The 19,523-nt window shown below is 39.9% G+C and overlaps 1 protein-coding gene across 6 annotated transcripts in view; it reads left to right on the top strand.

Moving 5' to 3' along the window:
- LRCH2 (leucine rich repeats and calponin homology domain containing 2) overlaps positions 1-19,523 on the top strand; it is a 67,411-nt gene that overhangs the window by 11,886 nt on the left and 36,002 nt on the right. For all 6 annotated transcript variants that reach the window (XM_060756095.2, XM_060756100.2, XM_060756101.2 and 3 more), the window contains exons 2-7: positions 6,928-7,072; positions 10,475-10,601; positions 12,385-12,490; positions 13,872-14,008; positions 15,760-15,893; positions 18,210-18,297. In XM_060756095.2, the coding sequence (XP_060612078.2) occupies positions 6,928-7,072; positions 10,475-10,601; positions 12,385-12,490; positions 13,872-14,008; positions 15,760-15,893; positions 18,210-18,297 (737 nt within the window). The remainder of the gene's footprint in view (positions 1-6,927; positions 7,073-10,474; positions 10,602-12,384; positions 12,491-13,871; positions 14,009-15,759; positions 15,894-18,209; positions 18,298-19,523) is intronic.

Genomic DNA, 19,523 nt, shown 5'->3' with positions numbered 1-19,523 from the left:
TGTATCACGAGTTATACTTGTTTACAACTAAAATGTCAGAATTTGGAAGTGATAGATAAAATTCCCTCTTTTGGCATATGGCTCTTGTCCCCTATTGAGGGCTGTCAGATTTTTTTTTCCACCGGTCTCTTAAATAGATCTTTTGTATTGTCAAAACCAAACGGAAGCAGCTTGGCCACTTGCCGGAACATTCTTCTGAACCAGTTGGGAAGAGCAAAAAGAATAGCCCCAAGGTGGGCAAACAGTGGGATGTGTGTTGGCCTACTTTTCTGTAGCAGCCTCAAATATTTGATCTGAAGGGATCAAAGGAGACCCATATTGAAAGTGTATTTTGAAATGTTTCACCTCATCTCACCTTTTGCAGTTTGTTTCGTTCCACAGGGGACATGTCTGCGATCAGAAACAAGCCTTACACCAAAGCGGTGTTCGGGCTTTGATAAGAATTGTCAGGTCATATTCCTTGACTTAAGTAATGTGATATATTGACTCGAGCCCATAGCCACTCTTTTAGATAACATACAGTTTGGCAAGTTGTGGCTCCTGGTTTCTGAGCAGAAAATTCTCAGGGGCATTTTACTTTCATTCTGGATTGTGCACAATGTTCACTGTAGCCATTATTAAACATCTTCCAGCACACGGAGCTAGTAATCTTACAGGACAGGAATCTAGTTATTATTACTGCCAGATTGCTCCGAGGTTCTTCCTCGCAGCTCTTCATCTCGTGCATGTTAAGCTTAAATGGATTTATAAATCTAATCTCAGCGATTCATAGCGTAGGCAACATGCAAAGAAATAAGTCTGAATGCCGCAGTTCGAATAAGAAGCTACTGAAGCAAATGAGGCTTGGGATTTGACAGGGCATCTTTGACATAATTCCATGTTTTGCACAGGCAAAGGAAACTTGAAATCCCTTTCCACTCAGGGAGTGTCCCTCACTTATGTGTAGCAATTCTGCTGTTTGAGCCAAAGGGCATTATTAATTGTTAAACCTAGAGGTCACGCTGAAAGCATGTTCCGGGTGTATGCACTTCTTTTCGGTGCTTTGTACGGGTGTGCTTTATTGAAGAAAAGAATAGCGATGTGGGCAGACGGAAGCATTGTTTCCTGTCAGTGCTCATGAATGCATTCAGTCATTGGGCCTAATGCTCAGAATCCTGTGTCAGGGAAGGGGAGGATCAGTCGCACAGAAACTGTGAGGCTGTCCCTGGAAAGAGGAATGCAGTGTCTTATCTGCCTGAATACTTCTGCTTCCAGGTGACGTTAAGATGGTTGAACTCAAGGATTAAGAAAATTGTGGATTATAGCTGCCACGGTGTGGAAGGGATTATGGTTTTGCAATTCCTCGTACAGTTGAAGAATCTCCATTTAAGGAGTAAGGCCAGATTGACAAACCCAGGGGTTTTTTAGGCAGATGAATAGAGAGGGAAATGTTGCATACATATATGTGTGCACGTGCATGTTTTTGAATGCTTTTATTTGTAAGATAGTGCTGTTTGTCACCTTGAAAACCTAAAGCCAGAATATAATCCTCTACCTACTATGCATTTATGACAAATATGGGATATCCGAAGATAGCCTTTCCATGCCCTCCCCCCAAAATTTCCCAGAGGTTTTTGGTTTGAACACAAGTGCTTATAGAATCATAGAATCATAGGGTTGGAAGAGACCTCAATGGGACATCCAGCCCAACCCCCTGCCAAGAAGCAGGAATATTGCATTCAATGCACCCCAACAGATGGCCATCCAGCCTCTGTTTAAAAGCTCCCAAAGAAGGAGCCTTCACCACACTCCGGGGCAGAGAGTTCCACAGCTGAACGGCTCTCACAGTCTGGAAGTTCTTCCTAGCGTTCAGATGGAATTTCCTTTCATGTAGTTTGAAGCCATTGTTCCGCGTCCTAGTCTCCAGGGAAGCAGAAAACAAGCTTGCTCCCTCCTCCCTATGACTTCCTCTCACATATTTATACATGGCTATCATATCTCCTCTCAGCCTTCTCTTCTTCAGGCTAAACATGCCCAGCTCTTTAAGCCACTCCTCATAGGGCTTGTTCTACAGACCCTTGATAAATTTAGTTGCCTTCCTCTGGACACATTCCAGCTTCTCAATGTTGGCCTGTTTTACAAGATTCTATCCTTGTAGTATTTGGGGCTCTGCTATGTGGGGATAGATTAAGCATCTTTATCCATCTTTAGATCAGAAAATGTGAAACTCTTTAGCTGCTGCCTCTCTGGCCTCCAAAGCTGGGAAAGATAGCAAACATTTATATTGCCTGTCTAGGCTTTGGAGAAGAAGATATTGCTCCTTGATGTCCAATAAGACTCTTTTCCCATCTTTCGTAGCTGATGGGAAGACACCCATTTCAGGAGAAATCCTTGTGGTGGAAAAGTTTTGATATCTCCCTTCCCTTGCAGTGATCACTAGGCCTTTGTGAGCAGGGAAGCCTTCCCTTTCTTACACACCAAGTGGAGTAGAGGATTGGTGAGGCTTGGCTCCACAACAGAGATACATGTGGAAAAGACCCTGGGGTCTTAGTAGACGACAAGCTGAACAGGAGCCAACAGTGTGAAGCTGGAGTTTAAAAAGCCAATGGGACTTTGAGCTGCATCCAAAGGAGTCTAGTGTCTAGTCATGGTGCTTGTCTCTTGGCATCATTTATCCAAGCTTTGTTTGGGGTCAATGGGTTAAGAGGCTGCTTTGTCAGAAGGCTTGATGCTTCCTGCCAAAAATAATTAAAAGAGGAGTCCCTTCTCACAACGTGAATTGATTGCCGTAATATCATAATTAGGCCTTTAATTCTGACCTTTACAAGATTTCCGTTATCATTCTGTCTCTGGCATAGAATGAGCTGGAGATTGCTGAGTCAAAGACTTCGCAGTTCACTTCCTCACCTTGTGATACTTTTTTTTACTACAGATGCCCAGTGTAAAAGAAAATCAGAAGAGAGTTGTGAGATTGGACTGTAACTCTGTTAGGAAAAGCTCTGACAGTGAAGGTCCTTTTTACAAAGTCTCGGCATCTGCCCAGCTTCTGCTTTTCTGTCTAGCTAGGCATTTATCCTCAGCAGCATTGACAATGGAAGGCTGTGAAAGAAGACTTCAGGTGCTTCCTAGATTGTTAAAAATATTTTTGTCGAGTTTCGCAAGGCTTACCAGAATTAGTTATTTTGTTTCAGATGTGCATAAAATTTGTTCTTTTTTCTGAATAAAAGGTTTTCTTAAACAAATTGGACAACTCTTCCTTTTTTGTGATGTAGTAACTTACTTTGTTGCAAATTATTTCTGCCTCTTGATACATTTTTGTTCACATGGTGGCCACAAAAACACTTACTTGGATACTTAAGGTATACTTATAATTCAATAATTCCCAGAAATGATTCTGGGAAGCTGGAAAATTGGGAAGGAAGAGAAAATGCTCACTTGCTCCTGGTTGTTTTCTTTGAGCCTCTGGCATTCTGTAGTATGCAGTTCCCTGGACATTCAGCCATTATGCTTGACGGTTGTTGCTGGACTGGTTGTCTTCCTTGCGTTTGTCTATTCTGCCCCCAGTGCCATGTGAGCAGCTACGAGTTGTAGCAGTGTATTTCATATATTCTTCATATATTGTGCATTTTGTACTATTGTGTTCCTTTGTCTGACTTGAATCTACTCTGGGTCTGCTGCCTATTCAAGTGCCATTAGAGCCCCCGGTGGTGTAATAGGTTAAGCCCTTGTGTTTGCAGGACTGCTGACCGACAGGTCAGGGGTTCGAATCTCGGAAGAGCAGGTTGAGCTCCCTCTGTCAGCTCCAGCTCCCCATACAGGGACATGAGAGAAGCCTCCCACAAGGATGGTAAAATATCAAACATCTGGGTGTCCCCTGGGCAACGTCCTTGCAGACGGCCAATTCTCTCACACTAGAAGCGACTTGCAGTTTCTCAAGTTGTTCCTGACATGAAAATATATATATAATTGGGTGATTGATCCTCTATTGCTGAAAAATATTGAAGGAAACAATTGTCTTGGCATCACACGGTTTTTAAGGCTTCCACTATAATCACCTTTTCTTGCTTAGCAGAAAGACCCCAAATACAAGAGCTTTCCCTCTTAAAGGAGATAATAATAATAATAATAATAATAATAATAATAATACAACTTTATTTATACCCCCGCCACCATCTCCCCAACTGGGACTCCTTCTTTGGAAGCTTTTAAACAGAGACTGAATGGCCATCTGTCAGGGGTGATTTGAATGCAATATTCCTGCTTCTTGGCAGGGGGTTGGACTGGATGGCCCTTGAGGTCTCTTCCAACTCTTTGATTCTCTGATTCTATGACTCGGAGCGGCTTACATGGGGCCAAGCCCAAACAACAAACTACAATATAACAATACAAATTGCAGTAAAAAAAAAAACATAACATTAAAATGTAAAACATCAAAACATATAAAACTCCTGCCCCGTTGAATGTTTTCTTCTGCCCTTTTGTGCTCAAATGTCCATCTTAAAATCTACTCAGTAGGCCCTTTGTGCTGTTGCTGTGACTGTATTGTCCATGATAATTTAAAATAGTCTTCTAACGTTGGGGTTTCTTTTTTAACCTCTCTCCAGTGTAGCTGAATAAATCCTATGAAATATTGATGAGGTGGGTGGAAATAATCAGGATTATGATTATTGAATAAGATTGTAAAAATACTACTCGGGATTGCATTTTAATTAGGCGATTATTCTATGACATCTGCTATTTTTGTATAGCCCCTCCCTCACAGATGGTTTCTAATTCTGTACAAGACTGTGATTTTTGTCATGTGAAACAGAGGCATACCGATCTTGTTAGCTTCCCTTTTTTAACTAGTGGAATGAAGTAACAAATAATCTGCATAGTAGGCTTTACAGACAGGGAAGGAAAAGCAGCGACGTTGGGAAGTATTAATCAGCCTTAAAGGGTTCGCTTGCATTTTTGTCTCCTCGTGTAACAGGGGTGAAGCCAAGGATGCTATTCTTTTTCTTCAGCGTGGAAAAGTTAGTGTTCCACACTGCTGGGTACCATCGTTCTTGCTCCCCCTTCCTCCGAAAAGGTCTATTAAACCAGAAGACATAACTGAGGATGTCTCTGCAAATTGAAAATGAATCATTTTAAAGGCTGTGTGCTGCCGTGTCTCTTCATAGATGGCGTGGGTGTTTTATGGCTTAGCTTCATTGGTACAGAGAGGGCAAAGATGTCTTATCCCAGTAGTGGAATGGTTTCCTAAATGCTGAGTGTCACATACGCAGCATTGCCATCGTATGCAATGCTTTACAGAGGCTTATAATTAAAAATAAAAACAGATTTGCATGATAACAGATTTGCCCACATATTTTCACCTATAGGGATTTGGTTCAGAAGGAGGAGTAAGGAGTTTGTCTCGATCAGAGGTTGGCACTATTGTATCTCCAGAAATGAGTAAGACAGAACCTCCCGTCATTGCTGATGGGAGTTGTATTCTAAAAGAAGAACATCTGGAGAATTTCCAGTTGTCTATTCATGATCTAAAGCAGTGGTTCGCAACCTGGGGTCCCCAGATGTTTTTGGCCTACAACTCCCAGAAATCCTAGCCAGTTTACCAGCTGTTAGGATTTCTGGGAGTTGGAGGCCAAAAACATCTGGGGACCCCAGTTTGAGAACCACTGATCTAAAGACTTCATGAGAAATATTGATTGCCTTCCCTTGTAAGAAGTCCCTTTGCGGAGGTAGAGAAGATCAGGATATAAAAGTTTTAAATAAAATAAATAAAATAAATAAGAAGGGAAGCTTGTGTTAGATCAGACACAAACTCCTATTATTTTCCTTTCTGTTCTCTCTGGATCTGCCAAGAAGAATAAATAGCTGTGGGAAACCATTGGTCCTTCTTTTGACCTCTCTGGTTGAAGTATGCCCCTTCTCAGATGCCTCTTATTTCCTCCTCCATTGTTCTAAATTAGATTATAAGCCGCCCCCAAGTTATGAACAAGATTCTGTAGGCTTGCTTTTGAGTTGAATTCATATGTAAGTTTTTTTCTTCGTGTCAGGAGTGACTTGAGAAACTGCAAGTTGCTTCTGGTGTGAGAGAATTGGCTGTTTGCAAGGACATTACCCAGGGGATACCCGGATGTTTTACCACCTTGTGAGAAGCTTCTCTCATATCCCTGCATGAGAAGCTGGGGCTGACAGACGGGAGATCACCCCGTTCCCCGGATTGGGGATAAAGCTTCATTTGAGACACATTTTCACATGCTCACTCTTTGAGGAGTGAATTTCCATTCATTTCACTTCCTGTCTCTCATCCCCATTCTAAGCTATGAGTTGTTGCAAGTCGGGTGTTTGTAACTTGAGGACTGCCTGTATCTAGTATCTAGCAATGTTTTTAAATTCAACTTCTGAAATCTTCAGTCATCATATTCAACAGTAAGGAGTTGTGGGAGTTGTCATTTCACCATCTGGAGGGAATAAAGACTTCCCATTCTTGTTCTAAGGAGCCCCTGATGGCGCAGCGAGTTAAACCCTTGTGCCGGCATTACTGAAGACCAACAGGTCGCAGATTCGAATCTGGGGAGAGCGGGATGAGCTCCCTCTATCAGCTCCAGCTCCTCATGCAGGGACATGAGAGAAGCCTCCCACAAGGATGATAAAACATCAAAACATCTGGGCGTCCTTTTAGACAGCCAATTCCCTCACACCAGAAGTGACTTGCAGTTTCTCAAGTTGCTCCTGACACGACAAAAAACAAAACAAAAACAAAAAAACAAACTTGTTCTGAACCCTGGTAATTGCTCTGCAAATGTAGCTATTACCATGAATCTTAGTTCGTTTGAGAAAAGTACCAAATTACAAGATGAAAATGTTGAAATGTTTTGTTGCCTTTTAAAGAAAAACACATTTATTATGCGAAGACTCAGCTTTTGGAAACATCTTCACCACCCTGCTTCTCTTTTTAAGATCTTTCCAAGAACAGATTTACTGAGATTCCACCTGAGGTATGGCAGTTTGCGCCGCTGGAGACGTTGAACTTGTATCACAACTGCATCAAATCCATCCCCGAAGCCATTAAAAACCTGCAGATGTTAACGTATCTCAACATCAGGTGGGTAATTGCTTTCATGCGACACATGTATAATTGCTTGGCATCAGAAGTAGCTCTCCAAATTGTGAGAATGTCAGATTTCCCCCTCTTCATTTGGGAAGACTAAACAACCATCTCTCAGTCTGTAGCTCAGAGGCCAAAAACCCTTAGGTAATGTCTTCTCTAATTTTGTTCCTGGTATTCCCTTTTTCAGATTGTGGTCCTTGAAACGCTAAGGTAAAGGCTTGCCATTCTATGCCTTTCTGCTTCTAACAGTTAAACTAAGGCAGAAAGAGCTTTGCTGATCTTGCATGCCTTTGGAGAGAATGGCTGGGCTGACTCAAGATTGGCAAAACGATGATGCTTCTTGAAAGGAAGCAATGTCAGTGTGTTCTGTGTTTGAGTGTGTTCTGTCCACTTTCTTTCTTGTAGAATATGAACAGATTTGGCCATGATCCTTTTGCTACATGAGTGTAAAAATTGCAAATACATGTTGCTTGTGGGGAATGGAAATATACATAATAGGTTTGTTTTTCTCCTTTTCCAAAGAGTAGAGGAAACTGTTCTCTGTGGAGCAACCTGCTAGTGTGGCCAGACTGTCAGGTATCCTGTCCGCTTTTTAAAGCCTCCAGCTGGCTTTTGTAAACTGAGCGTATGTGAACAGTGCTTTTGTTTTTAACTTTGACAGATTTTCCTTTTAATTCTCAGTCAGTCAGTAGCCTTTATTTCGGTCAACAAACCATCGGCTAAGTCAAGTGAAAGTAGGATGATGAAATACAACAATTAACAATTAATAACATCACATTTGGCTTATAATTAATAAAAACAAGTATCACCATTCACTATCAGATGAATGACTGACCTTTTAATTCTACACATCAGGATAGTTGCAACTTGTTTAAGAGCCTTCTCAGTGGTGGCCCCCTGGCTCTGGAACTCCCTAGGGAGATCAGACAGGCTCCCACCTTGTCCTCCTTTCGTAGTAAACTAAAAACCTGGATGTTCCGGTGCGCTTTTGATTAAGCAGCTCACCAGTAACTTTCTTGTCCCTACTTGAAGTTCCACACTTTACACCGGCCCGCATTTTACACTCCCATATGTTCTACCTCAACATGTGTTATGACAGTATTTCCTGTATTGTTGCATTTTCCTGCGCTCCTGTAAAAATGTATTGCACTCATTGAATCTGTACCTCAGTTATGTTTCTTTCAGCCGTATTGTTTTTATATTGCTTTCAATTGTGTTGCTATTTGTTTTATCTGATGTTTTAATTGGTTAAAGTGTTTTACATGTGTGTTTTAATTGTAATCTTGGGCGTGTCCTGTGTAAGTCGCCCCAAGTCCCCTAGGGGAGATGGTTGGCGGAGTATAAAAATAAAGTTGTTGTTGTTGTTGTTGTTGTTGTTATTATTATTGACCAGTGCCAATAATAGAGATTATTGAGGGATAGCTGTCTTTTTGTTCCTTGGGGTCCCATTTCACATCATGGAGGTTTCTATACTCAAACCTGGAAAAGAAGTAGAGTGATAAATATACACGAGAGGAGCGAGTTTGGTGTGGGAGGAGATTATGGGAGGCTGTACTCTCTCTGGTTTCATAAACAAGGAATGAGAAAATGGTTGTTTTATTTCGTTCTCAAAAGGAAAGGAGAGGAGTTATGGGCTGAGATGACAAATACAGGGTGCCAGCAGCATAACTTCCTTTTTTCAAAACTTAATAAAACCCATTGTATGAATCAGATGTTTTTTTTTATAATGTAGGCGCATACCTAAAGTTTTGTTTTACATAGTTTTGAAGATCAAATTAGATGAGTGACGCCCCCATTCTCCATACACTGAGTAAACTGATTTCTGGCGTTTGTCATGACTCTTGCCAGCATAGCAGGTGTTATGTTGGCAATTTCTTCCTGGATGTTGGTCTTCAAATCTTATATGGGTTTTTTTTAAATCCCGTGTTTATGTGAACCGTCCAAGGATCCTACAAGTTTTGAAGACCAACATCCAGGAAGAAATTGCCAACATAACGCCTGCTATGCTGGCAAGAGTCATGACAAATCAGTTTGTGTTTTATCCCTTTGGGAGCATTTCTTAACCCCCAAGGAGAGCTTATGACAATAGGGAGAACTTCCTGACCATAAGAACTGTTCAGTGGTGGAACTCTCTGCTTCAGAGTGGTACAAGCGCCTTCTTTAGAGGCTTTTAAGCAGAGGCTGGATGGCCATCTGTTGGGAGGGATCAGATTGTGCTTTTCCTGCCTGGCATAATGGGGCTGGACTGGATGCCCCCTGGGGTCTCTTCTAATTCTAAGATTCTATTATTCCATGACATGTCCTTCAGATGTCTTCAAGAAAAGATAACTACGTGACTGGAGTACACAAGAATGATAGCAGATTCATTCATTCTAGGTCCCTTTAAACACCAATATCTTGAGATATCTTATAGAAACATCAAAAATAGGTGACATCCCTTAACAAGTGTCTAAGACAGAGGTCCTCAGACTTTTTAAACAGAGGGCCAGGTAGCAGTCCCTCAAACTGTTGGAGGGCCGGATTATAATTTGAAAAAAACATGAATGAATTCCTATGTACACTGCACATATCTTCCTTGTAGTGCAAAAAAAACACTTAAAGCAGTAAAAATATTAAAATAACAATTTTTACAAATATAAACTTAGTATTTCAATAGGAAGTGTGGGCCTGCTTTTGGCTGATGAAATAGGATTGTTGTTGTTGTGTGCTTTCATGTCATTTCAGACTTAGGTTAACCCTGAGTGAGGGCCGGGTAAAGGACCTTGGAGGGTCGTATCCTGCCCCCGGGCCTTAGTTTGAGGACCCCTGGTCTAAGACATCTAAGATTGCCTGATCTTAGACTTATAGCTATTGTTGAAACTCAATATATACAGAATCCCTCAACCCCTGTCATCAGTGTGCTTGAAGGAACTACATTAAATGATCTATATCCGAAATACAATGCTATATTGTTAAATATTCAGTTTTTTATCGGTCATCAGATCTGATGTGGTTTTGTGGAAACCCTCTCGTATTGTGCCTAATGAGCTGAAGGGATAATATGTAAATCAGGCCATTTTTGAGAGGAATAAATGTACTGGAACAGCTAAAGTGTTCACATAAGATACTACTCTGTTTTCCCAGCTCTTCATCCTAAGTTCGGGATGAATGCATGACATGAAATTACAGGCCACAACCTGATTGTGTTGATTTTTTTTTGGCCTTAATGTCGGTTTAGGCTGAAAACAGCAGTTAGGACATTTTTATCATCTTACAGCTATTGCCCAGCTCTAAGAGATTTACATTTAAGTGGGAATATTACTGTCTCAAGGGACTTCACGCTGGCTTCAAGCAGCCTGAATATTATCCCAAACCGAATAGCTGTAGTTTACCACCTGCTTTCTTTTCTCTCTCTAGTCGGAACCTTTTGTCGACATTGCCCAAATACTTGTTTGATCTGCCGCTTAAAGTTTTAGTGGTCAGCAATAATAAGCTTGTGTCCATTCCGGAGGAAATTGGCAAGTTGAGAGACTTAATGGAATTGGTGAGTACATCAGTGCAATTGCTATTTTCATTTTTAATTTCATCCCCAGTCATCTGGTATAAGTCTAGCTAAATCCAGGAGAAAATAATTGGCATTACTCTATCCCCATCTTATCTTAAATGCAGCATTTCAGTTTTTTTTCCTAAATAAGGAACTTGATGGAATTGGAAAGTCCCTGGAAGCGATGCCTTGAAATTCACAAATAACCTTTCCAGCTCAGATTAAGATTTCTTTCTCTCCTGTTGTATAATCACTTTGGTAGATCTTTTTTTAAATTTTTTTTAATTGATTTTACAATAAGAGCCAGAGCAAAAAAACCCCCCCAAAAAACCCAAAACAAACAATACAGGAACACCAAAAACAACAGATGTACATACAATTGCCATTATGAATGCACAACATAGACAATCCTAGAAAAATAAAAGAACTCCCCCCCCCCAAAAAAACCCCACACATCAAAACTCCACATTTCTAAAACCGACTTCCCCTCTTCTTCCTCGCTTTCCCTAAATAAAATTTTCCCTTAGTCCTTTCAATTACATACATTCTCTCTCCTTTATTGAAATCATTATCTATTTCATCCCGTTAAGAGTCATTGTCCATATAATGTTCATTGTCCATAAAATTCATTGTCCATATAGTTTTCAAAAATACTCCAATCTGTTTTTACCATCCCTTTTCCATTATTTTGCCTAAGCCAGTAGGTCAGTTCATCCATATCTTTAATGTCTGTTAATTTCTCCAACCATTGTGTTTTTGAGGGAATGGAGTCTTGTTTCCAGAGTCTGGCAAAGGTCATTCTAGCAGCTGTTGCAAAGAAAGTAAACAACTTTTCCATATTATTATCAGTGAGAATATTTACATCCTATATACCTAACAAATAAGCTTCTGGGCACATGGGGAAATTCACATTTAATTTTTTTTTACATTCTGAATGGATCATCCTCCAATATTCTCTTGTTTTGGGACAAGACCACCAAACATGGTAAAAAGAGCCCTCTTGAGATTTACACTTCCAACATTTATTGTCTAAATTCTTGTACATTTTAGCCAATTTTTGGGGTGTTAAATACCATCGATGTATCATCTTGAGCCAGTTCTCTTTAAGATCTGAGGCATATGTGTACTTTAGTCACTTTGTCCATATTATTTCCCACTCCCTCAGGTGGATGGCTCTACCTATATTCTTAGCCCATTGGATCATCACTTTGGTAGATCTTTGATGCAGGGTTTTGGCCAATGTTTCCAACATTTGGAAATAATACGTATTTTTAAAATAATCCTATCCAGGGGAGGGGGAGAGGTGACCCCTTCCATCTTACATTAAGGCAGCCATTCTTTCCATTACATTATGTAACAAAATATCAAAAAAAAATCTGTTTTTGGTTTGAAAGTGTTGTTTCCTGTTTAATTGTACAGTATTTACTTTGAAAGTAGTTGTTCTACTCCAGAAACTTCGTTTTTGAGGCTGCCACAAACTCTGTTGAATTGGTTGAGACTCTATGAGAGATTCACTGAAAAACTATAGCAAAAATGTGCTGTAGGATGTCTTGCAAAAGCGAAGTTTTTGAAGTTTAATAAACGTTTTCCATGTTTTTATGATAGAACCACTGAGGAAATGACATTTATAACTCAGGTGTTGCATAGTGTTATTGAAGATCAGGGTTACTGTCATCCTTTTGTAACTTTATCTTTGAAAAAAATCTGAAATGTTCAGCTTCTCCTCTTCTTCACAGTTGAGTCGATCTGTCTGGTCTTTTGACTCGCAGTCTCTTTTCTTTAGGATATCAGCTGCAATGAAATCCAGGTACTTCCCCAGCAAATAGGAAAATTACAGTCGCTAAAAGAATTAAACTTGAGGAGAAATAGTCTTCACATTCTACCTGATGGTAAGCTACCACCCCCCCCCCCCGGCGCTCCTCTTACTTACTGAAGTTTTTAACCCTTGACAAGAAATGTGCCTGTATCTTTAAATACTTGAAGTTACCAGTAAACAAACTTGTTATCTTTAAAAGAAGTCTGCTTGCATCACTGTCTTCTGAAAACATCAAATAGAAGCAAAATATCTACGATCATCTATTACCGAATGAACTCAGCTAGCCCAATTAAATTGTGATCTCAACAGTTCATGATCTATTCCAGGGGTCCTCAAATGTTTTAGACAGAGGGCCAGGTCACAGTCCCTCAAACTGTTGGATTATATTTGGAAAAAAATGAATGAATTCCTGTGCACACTGCACATATCTTATTTGTAGTGCAAAAAAAAAAATACAAAAATTAAAATGAAGAGCAATTTTAACAAATATAAATTTATTAGTATTTCAATGGGAAGTGTGGGCCTGCTTTTAGCAGATGAGATAGGATTGTTGTTGTTGTTGTTGTTGTGTGCTTTCAAGTCATTTCACACTTAGGTTGACCCTGAGCGAGGGCTGGGTAAATGACCTTGGAGGGCCGCATCAGGCCCTGGGGCCTTAGTTTGAGAACCCCTGATCTATACCCTGATGGTCAGTGATCCTAACTGCCGCATTATCACAGTGTGTCTGCACCCTACACTACTGGAGAAATTATACTGCTTAGCCGGTATTGCACCACCTGACATCCGCCAGGAAGTAGCAACCAGTAGTGAAAGGACAAAGGCAGTGACATCTCCAGCCCATCCTCTGTTCAGATATCAGCCAGCATGTCAATGTCTTAAATCAAGAAACAGCTTCCTAAGATCTACAGAGGTACTTGCAGGGACACCTCAGCAAGCGAGAGTCCAAAAGTGGCAGGCTAAAATCCAGAACCTCAATCCGTGGCTGATACCAAATGGGAGACTCCTTCCTGGGCAGACAGGAAACTGGGCGACTTGGAAGGCGCTGAACAGACTGCGCTCTGGCACCATGAGATGCAGAGCCAACCTTAAGAAATGGGGCTACTAAGTGGAGTCCACGACATGCGAGTGTGGAAAAGAGCAAACCACAGACCACCTATTACAATTCAACTTGAGCCCTGCCACATGCACAGTGGAGGACCTTCTTATAGCAACACCAGAGGCACTCCAAGTGGCCAGCTACTGGTCAAAGTACATTTAATATAATTCCAAGTTTTCAAACTTTGTGGGTTTTTTTAAAATACAATAAACTGTACCCTTGATTCGCTCCTGATACAATAAATAAAATAGTGATCCTAACAGGTCATGATCTATTATCTCCAATATCCAGTCTCTTGAAGTACTGTATTCTGTAATATCTAACACACTCTGTGGATTTTCTTTTTTCTTACTGACAGAATTAGGAGATCTTCCCTTGGTCAAGCTAGACTTCTCTTGCAATAAAATCACAGAAATACCAGTCTGTTATAGGAAGCTACGTCACTTGCAAGTAATGATTTTGGATAACAATCCAATGCAGATGCCGCCGGCTCAGGTTTGTAAAACCCTTTCATTTTCCTCTGTTTAGGGAGAAGGAGAGGGTTGTAGTAGATACTTATTTAGCCAAACGCCTGTGGCTAAAACTCACTTGGGAAAGCATCTTTTCTGCTCGACTGCCTCCTAGAACTTAAGTGGCTATGCCTGTAGTGAAATTGGCCTGAGGCTGGGTCTATCTTGGGAGCAGTGAGGTGGCCATATTCCAGAGTGACTTTAACAGTGCTTTATAAATGCAAAAAAATAAAAATGAGTACCTTCACTGGTCACTGGTTGATGGACCCTGTGAGCCTTGTTCATCTGTCTTAGCCTAGTTCACCTATTTACCATATATACTCGAGTATAAGCAAAGTTTTCAATTCCCTTTTTAAGGCTGAAAAAGCTCCCCTCAGCTTAAACTTGTCAAGATTATTTATTATTTTACTTTGCTGTTATTATTATTTTATTACATTTGTTATTTTACTCTTATTAGAAGTAGTAGTACATTTATTATTTCACTCTTTATTATTGTTACATGTACTATTTTTCTCTATTATTACATTTATTATTTTATTCTATTTATTATTACATTTATTATTTTACTCTATTATTACTGTTATTACATTTCCATTATTTTACTCTATTATTATTTTTATTACATTTATTATTTTACTCTTATTATTGGAAGGATGCGTAAGCACATTTACATTGAAGAATGTCAGAATGGTTTAATCAGAGTTGGACAGTCTTACCTTAAATTACAGTTTTATGTAAATATTCAGTAACATTTAACCTACTGATTTTTTTTTTGTGGTAAAATGCTTCGCCTTTTATTTGGGTCGGCTTGTACTTGAATATATATGGTACTCTAATGCTCACCTTTTTTGGCTAAATTGCCAAAATTCGGGTGCAAATTACATTTTTATCATATGGTCATCTTAGTCCTGAGCTAAACGAAAGGAGAAGCTACTTCATGAGCTCCTCTTTGAGGGATATTATCTCAAATTTAATGGCCATCACTCAATGCTATGCAATCCTGGGATTTGTAGTTTGGTTGTTTGTTTGTTTTTGTCATGTCAGGAGCGATTTGAGAAACTGCAAGTCGCTTCTGGTGTGAGAGAATTGGCTGTCTGCAAGGACGTTGCCCAGGGGACACCTGGATGATTTGATGTTTTTATCATCCTTGTGGAAGGCTTCTCTTATGTCCCCGCATGAGGAGCTGGAGTTGACAGAGGGAGCTCATCGCCTCTCGCCGGATTCGAACCTGCGACCTGTCAGTCTTCAGTCCTGCTGGCACAGGGGTTTAACCCACTGCGCCACTGGGGGTTCCTTTGGTTTGGTGAGGCATCAGCATTCTTTGGCAGAGAAGGCTTGAGACTATGTCAAACTACAACTCATAGGATTCCATAGCACTGAACCAAGGCAATTAAAGTGGGATTCATTCTACAGCATAGATGCACCTCAAGGTTTTCCTTTCCATTGCTGGAAGCTCACTCTTTGATTTTAAAGAAGGAATTCTAAGCAGGTAGCAACTGTAATATGTACCTTTTTTGGCCAAATTACGAAGAGCATAATTTTTGTCACTGTGCATTACATTTGCCTGCAAATACTTCTTTAGGTTTCAGGGTTTTGAAAATTGAGATGTGCATTAAAATCGTGTAAATATGATAATTTCTGGATAGAGGTTACATCTAGTAAATGAAGATGCTCTCAGAATGTTCCTGTGAATGAATTCTTTGCTAAGTCTGTGTGGTTTTTATGTCTTCACAACAGATCTGTCTAAAGGGCAAAGTACACATCTTTAAATTCCTCAGCATCCAGGCCTGCCTCAGAATGGATAAGAAACCAGATTCTTTGGATTTGCCCTCTTTGGGCAAGAGGATCCCCTCCCAGCCGCTCACAGACAGGTAAGGCTTTGAAATTCATCCCCTTGTACTTAATCCCCAGAATGCTGAGATATTGCATTTCTTCCGTTCTAAGACATACCTTTTTTCCTATATAAACTACTCTAGAAATGGGGTGTGTCTTAAAATCGTCAGTGTATCTTATGTCTTTTTGTTGGTGCTGAAATGGGGGTGCAACTTACAATCAATGGCATCTTACAATGGAAGACTTACAGCATATTTTGCCACTGTATTTCCTTAAATTACTCACTTTTCTCATTTCTGTTGTGTCATTAAGTATTACCTAAAGTCTCTTTTCCCCCACTTAAATGCACAGCATAACTTTTGTGTGTGTCAGGAGCGACTTGAGAAACCGCATCTGCCATCTACATAAGTTTCATTATTATCCTTGATTTAATAAGTTAATGTCCTATTAAGGTCCAAATCGGTGCTTCATATTTAAACACTTTTTCCTGATACCATTTGAGGTATGTTATGGACTGTTACAGATAACCCATGTATATTTCTTCATGCCTTCAAAAACAGCCTCAGCTCAGGATTGAGTGTCTCCTCTGAATGAATGCCTGGAGGGCTAGAGGAGGGAGAACACAGTGAGATTGAATCCAGACAAAACAGAGGGGCTTACCATCAAGGATCCTAATCTGGGGGCAGTTCTGGATAGGGTTACACTCCCCCTAAAGACTGTGTTCGCAACTCCTGGACCCGTCTCTCCATAGCTCAGCCCAGGGAGATGTGACAACAGCCAGGACAGCTTGCTCCCCACTTTGACCGATATGCTAGCTGTGCTCCTTCCTAGAATCTGAGAACCTAAAATTGGTGGTCACCTCAAGACTGGACCTCTACAATGCACTGTACATTGGGCTACCTTTGTAGGGAGATCGGAAACTCCAGTTAGCTTCAAACATGGCAGCCAGATTGGTTCCAGGAACATCCAAGAGTGAGCATATTGCTCCCATATTAAAGTAACTCCACTCCAATGACTTTGCGGGCAAAGTACAAAGTGTTGAATGTATTGTCGGAATCACGGGGTTGTTGTAGGTTTTTTCGGGCTATATGGCCATGTTCTAGAGGCATTCTCTCCTGATGTTTCACCTGCATCTATGGCAAGCATCCTCAGAGGTAGTGAGGTCTATTGGAACTAGGAAAATGGGTTTATATATCTGGAATGACCAGGGTGGGACAAAGAACTCCTGTCTGTTGGAGCTAGGTGTGAATGTTTCAACTGACCACCTTGATTAGCATTTGATGGCCTGGCAGTGCCTGGGGCAGTCTTTTGTTGAGATTTTCTTTTTTGTTGAGTACTTTTGTTGAGTACAAAGTGTTGGTTTTGTCCTTTAAAGCACTCCCTGGTTTGGATCCAGGTTCCCTACAGAATGGCCTTTTCCCATACAGTCAATGGCCCCTTTGGGCCCTAAGGTCCTCTGTGTTTTACATTGACTCCATCCATCCAGAATCAGACTGATGATCGTCACCTAGAGGACCTCATTTTCATCAGCCCTAAAATAAGTCTGTGGAAGGAGGAAGAGATCCCATAACAGCTAAACCAGCTGTCTGAATTTAAGACACAGCTTAAGCTCCATCTCTTCTGGTAGAAGGCCGGCCCAGATAGTTTTAAGATGTGAATTTTAATCTGCATTTCAACAGTGGATTTTAACTTGTATCGTGTTGTATGTATTTTGATAATGTTTTATCTCCTGTTTTAACAATGTTGTGCCTGCCTCGGGAGGCGAGTAAAGCATTTATTATTGTGTTGTTGAAGGCTTTCATGGCCGGAGTCACTGGGTTGCTGAGAGTTTTCTGGGCTGTATGGCCATGTTCCAGAAGCATTCTCTTCTGACGTTTCACCCCTGAGGATGCTTGCCATAGATATGGGTGAAATGTCAGAAGAAAATACTTCTGTAACATAGCCCGGAAAACTCACAGAAATCCATTTATTGTTATTCTTATTCTTATGGTTATGTTATAATATTGTTATAAATTCTAAGGCAAGTGGAATGAAGGACAAAGCAGAGCAAAGAGAGCAGGCGGTCTTATTCCTGGTACAGATACAAGGTGCAGAATGCATACTATTGGCACGAAGACAGAAAAACAGAAGCATAGCTTTAAAATAGGAGTTCTGTGACTGCGATGAAAGGAAAACAAACCTTTTGGGGGGTCTGATTGCATCATTGGAGAAGTAAAGGTCCTAAGTTACCTTCTTTTATAGGAAGAACGAGCGAAGCTGTCTCACCTTGCTTCCAGAGAGAAGGCACTCCATGCTTCAGAAAACTAAAGTTTGCTCACTTGTATTTGCCATAATGCGGCTCTTCTTTCTTACAGTATAGAAGATTTCTATCCAAACAAAAACCACGGCCCAGACTCTGGCATCGGCAGCGATAATGGAGATAAAAGATTATCCACCACAGAAGTAAGTCTGCCCTTTTCTAGAATTGCTCAGCAGGAAGGAGTTTAGAGAGGATAAACACTTCTTCCCTGTTTGTTTTGTGCAGGTTTTTCTCATGCTCTGCTTGAGGTCTCTTAATGTCGACTGGGGAAATCATACTTTGGTTATAATACCCTTTCTATGCTTGATGCTATCAAACATAATTTTGGAATAACTGTGAGGTACAGTGAGACAGCTGGTGTGCATTGTTGTCCATACTTTAGCCTTAATAGCCTCATCCTGACAGATCAAGTCTGGAGCTGCCGTGGTTTTGGCTAGATGAATAGGTTTTTAATTCATTTAAAAGGTTTATTATTTTTCATACTGTTTAATTCTATGTTTGTGTATTTTAGGTTGTAAATTATATTGTATTGATTTGATTCTGAACCAGTTTGAGTTCTTTTTTTAGAGAGATAAAGTGGGATAATAATAATAATACCAGATAAACAGTCCCTTCATTGCGGTACAGTCAGTGAAGCTGCTTAGAGTCTCTTTTTAGAGAGATAATACAAGAAACAAATTACTGGTAAATTGCAAAATAAAAATAGATACCAATTAAATTACATTAATCGAGGAATCAGTAGGTTATATTTTTTTGAATATTTACAAAAATGGTAATTTAAGATAAGACTGTCCAACTCTGATTAAATGATTATTCACCTTCTTCAGTGTAAATGTGCTTACGTATCCTTCCAATAATAATAAAGAGAGCTACATAACAAATGTAATAATAACAATAATAAAAGAGTAAAATAATGAATGTAGCAATAACAACAATTATACAGTAAAATAATAAATTTATAATAATAGAGTTAAATGATAAATGTAATAATAATAAATAGAGTAAAATAATAAATGAAATGAAAATAATAATATTAATAACAGAGTAAAATAATAAATAACCTTGACTTGAGTATAAGCCGAGGGGGACTTTTTCAGCCTAAAAAAAGGGTTGAAAAACTAGGCTTATACTCGAGTATATACAGTATATAATAACCTTCTGTCCCAACTAGATAAACAAGCACTCCATTGAAGTAAATTTAGTGAAGCAACTTTGAGTTTCTTTTTAGAGAGAGAAAGCAGGATATATATTATTATTATTATTATTATTATTATTATCATCATCATCATCATCATCATCATCATCATCAATACCCTTATTTACTTGTCTAATATGCCATGGAATCTAATGCTCACCTCAAATTTCAAAA

Source organism: Anolis sagrei, chromosome 10, assembly GCF_037176765.1.
Source record: "Anolis sagrei isolate rAnoSag1 chromosome 10, rAnoSag1.mat, whole genome shotgun sequence".
NCBI lineage: Eukaryota > Metazoa > Chordata > Lepidosauria > Squamata > Dactyloidae > Anolis > Anolis sagrei.
Note: the sequence above shows the minus strand (reverse complement) of the source record. Positions and strands in the feature narration are given on the sequence as shown.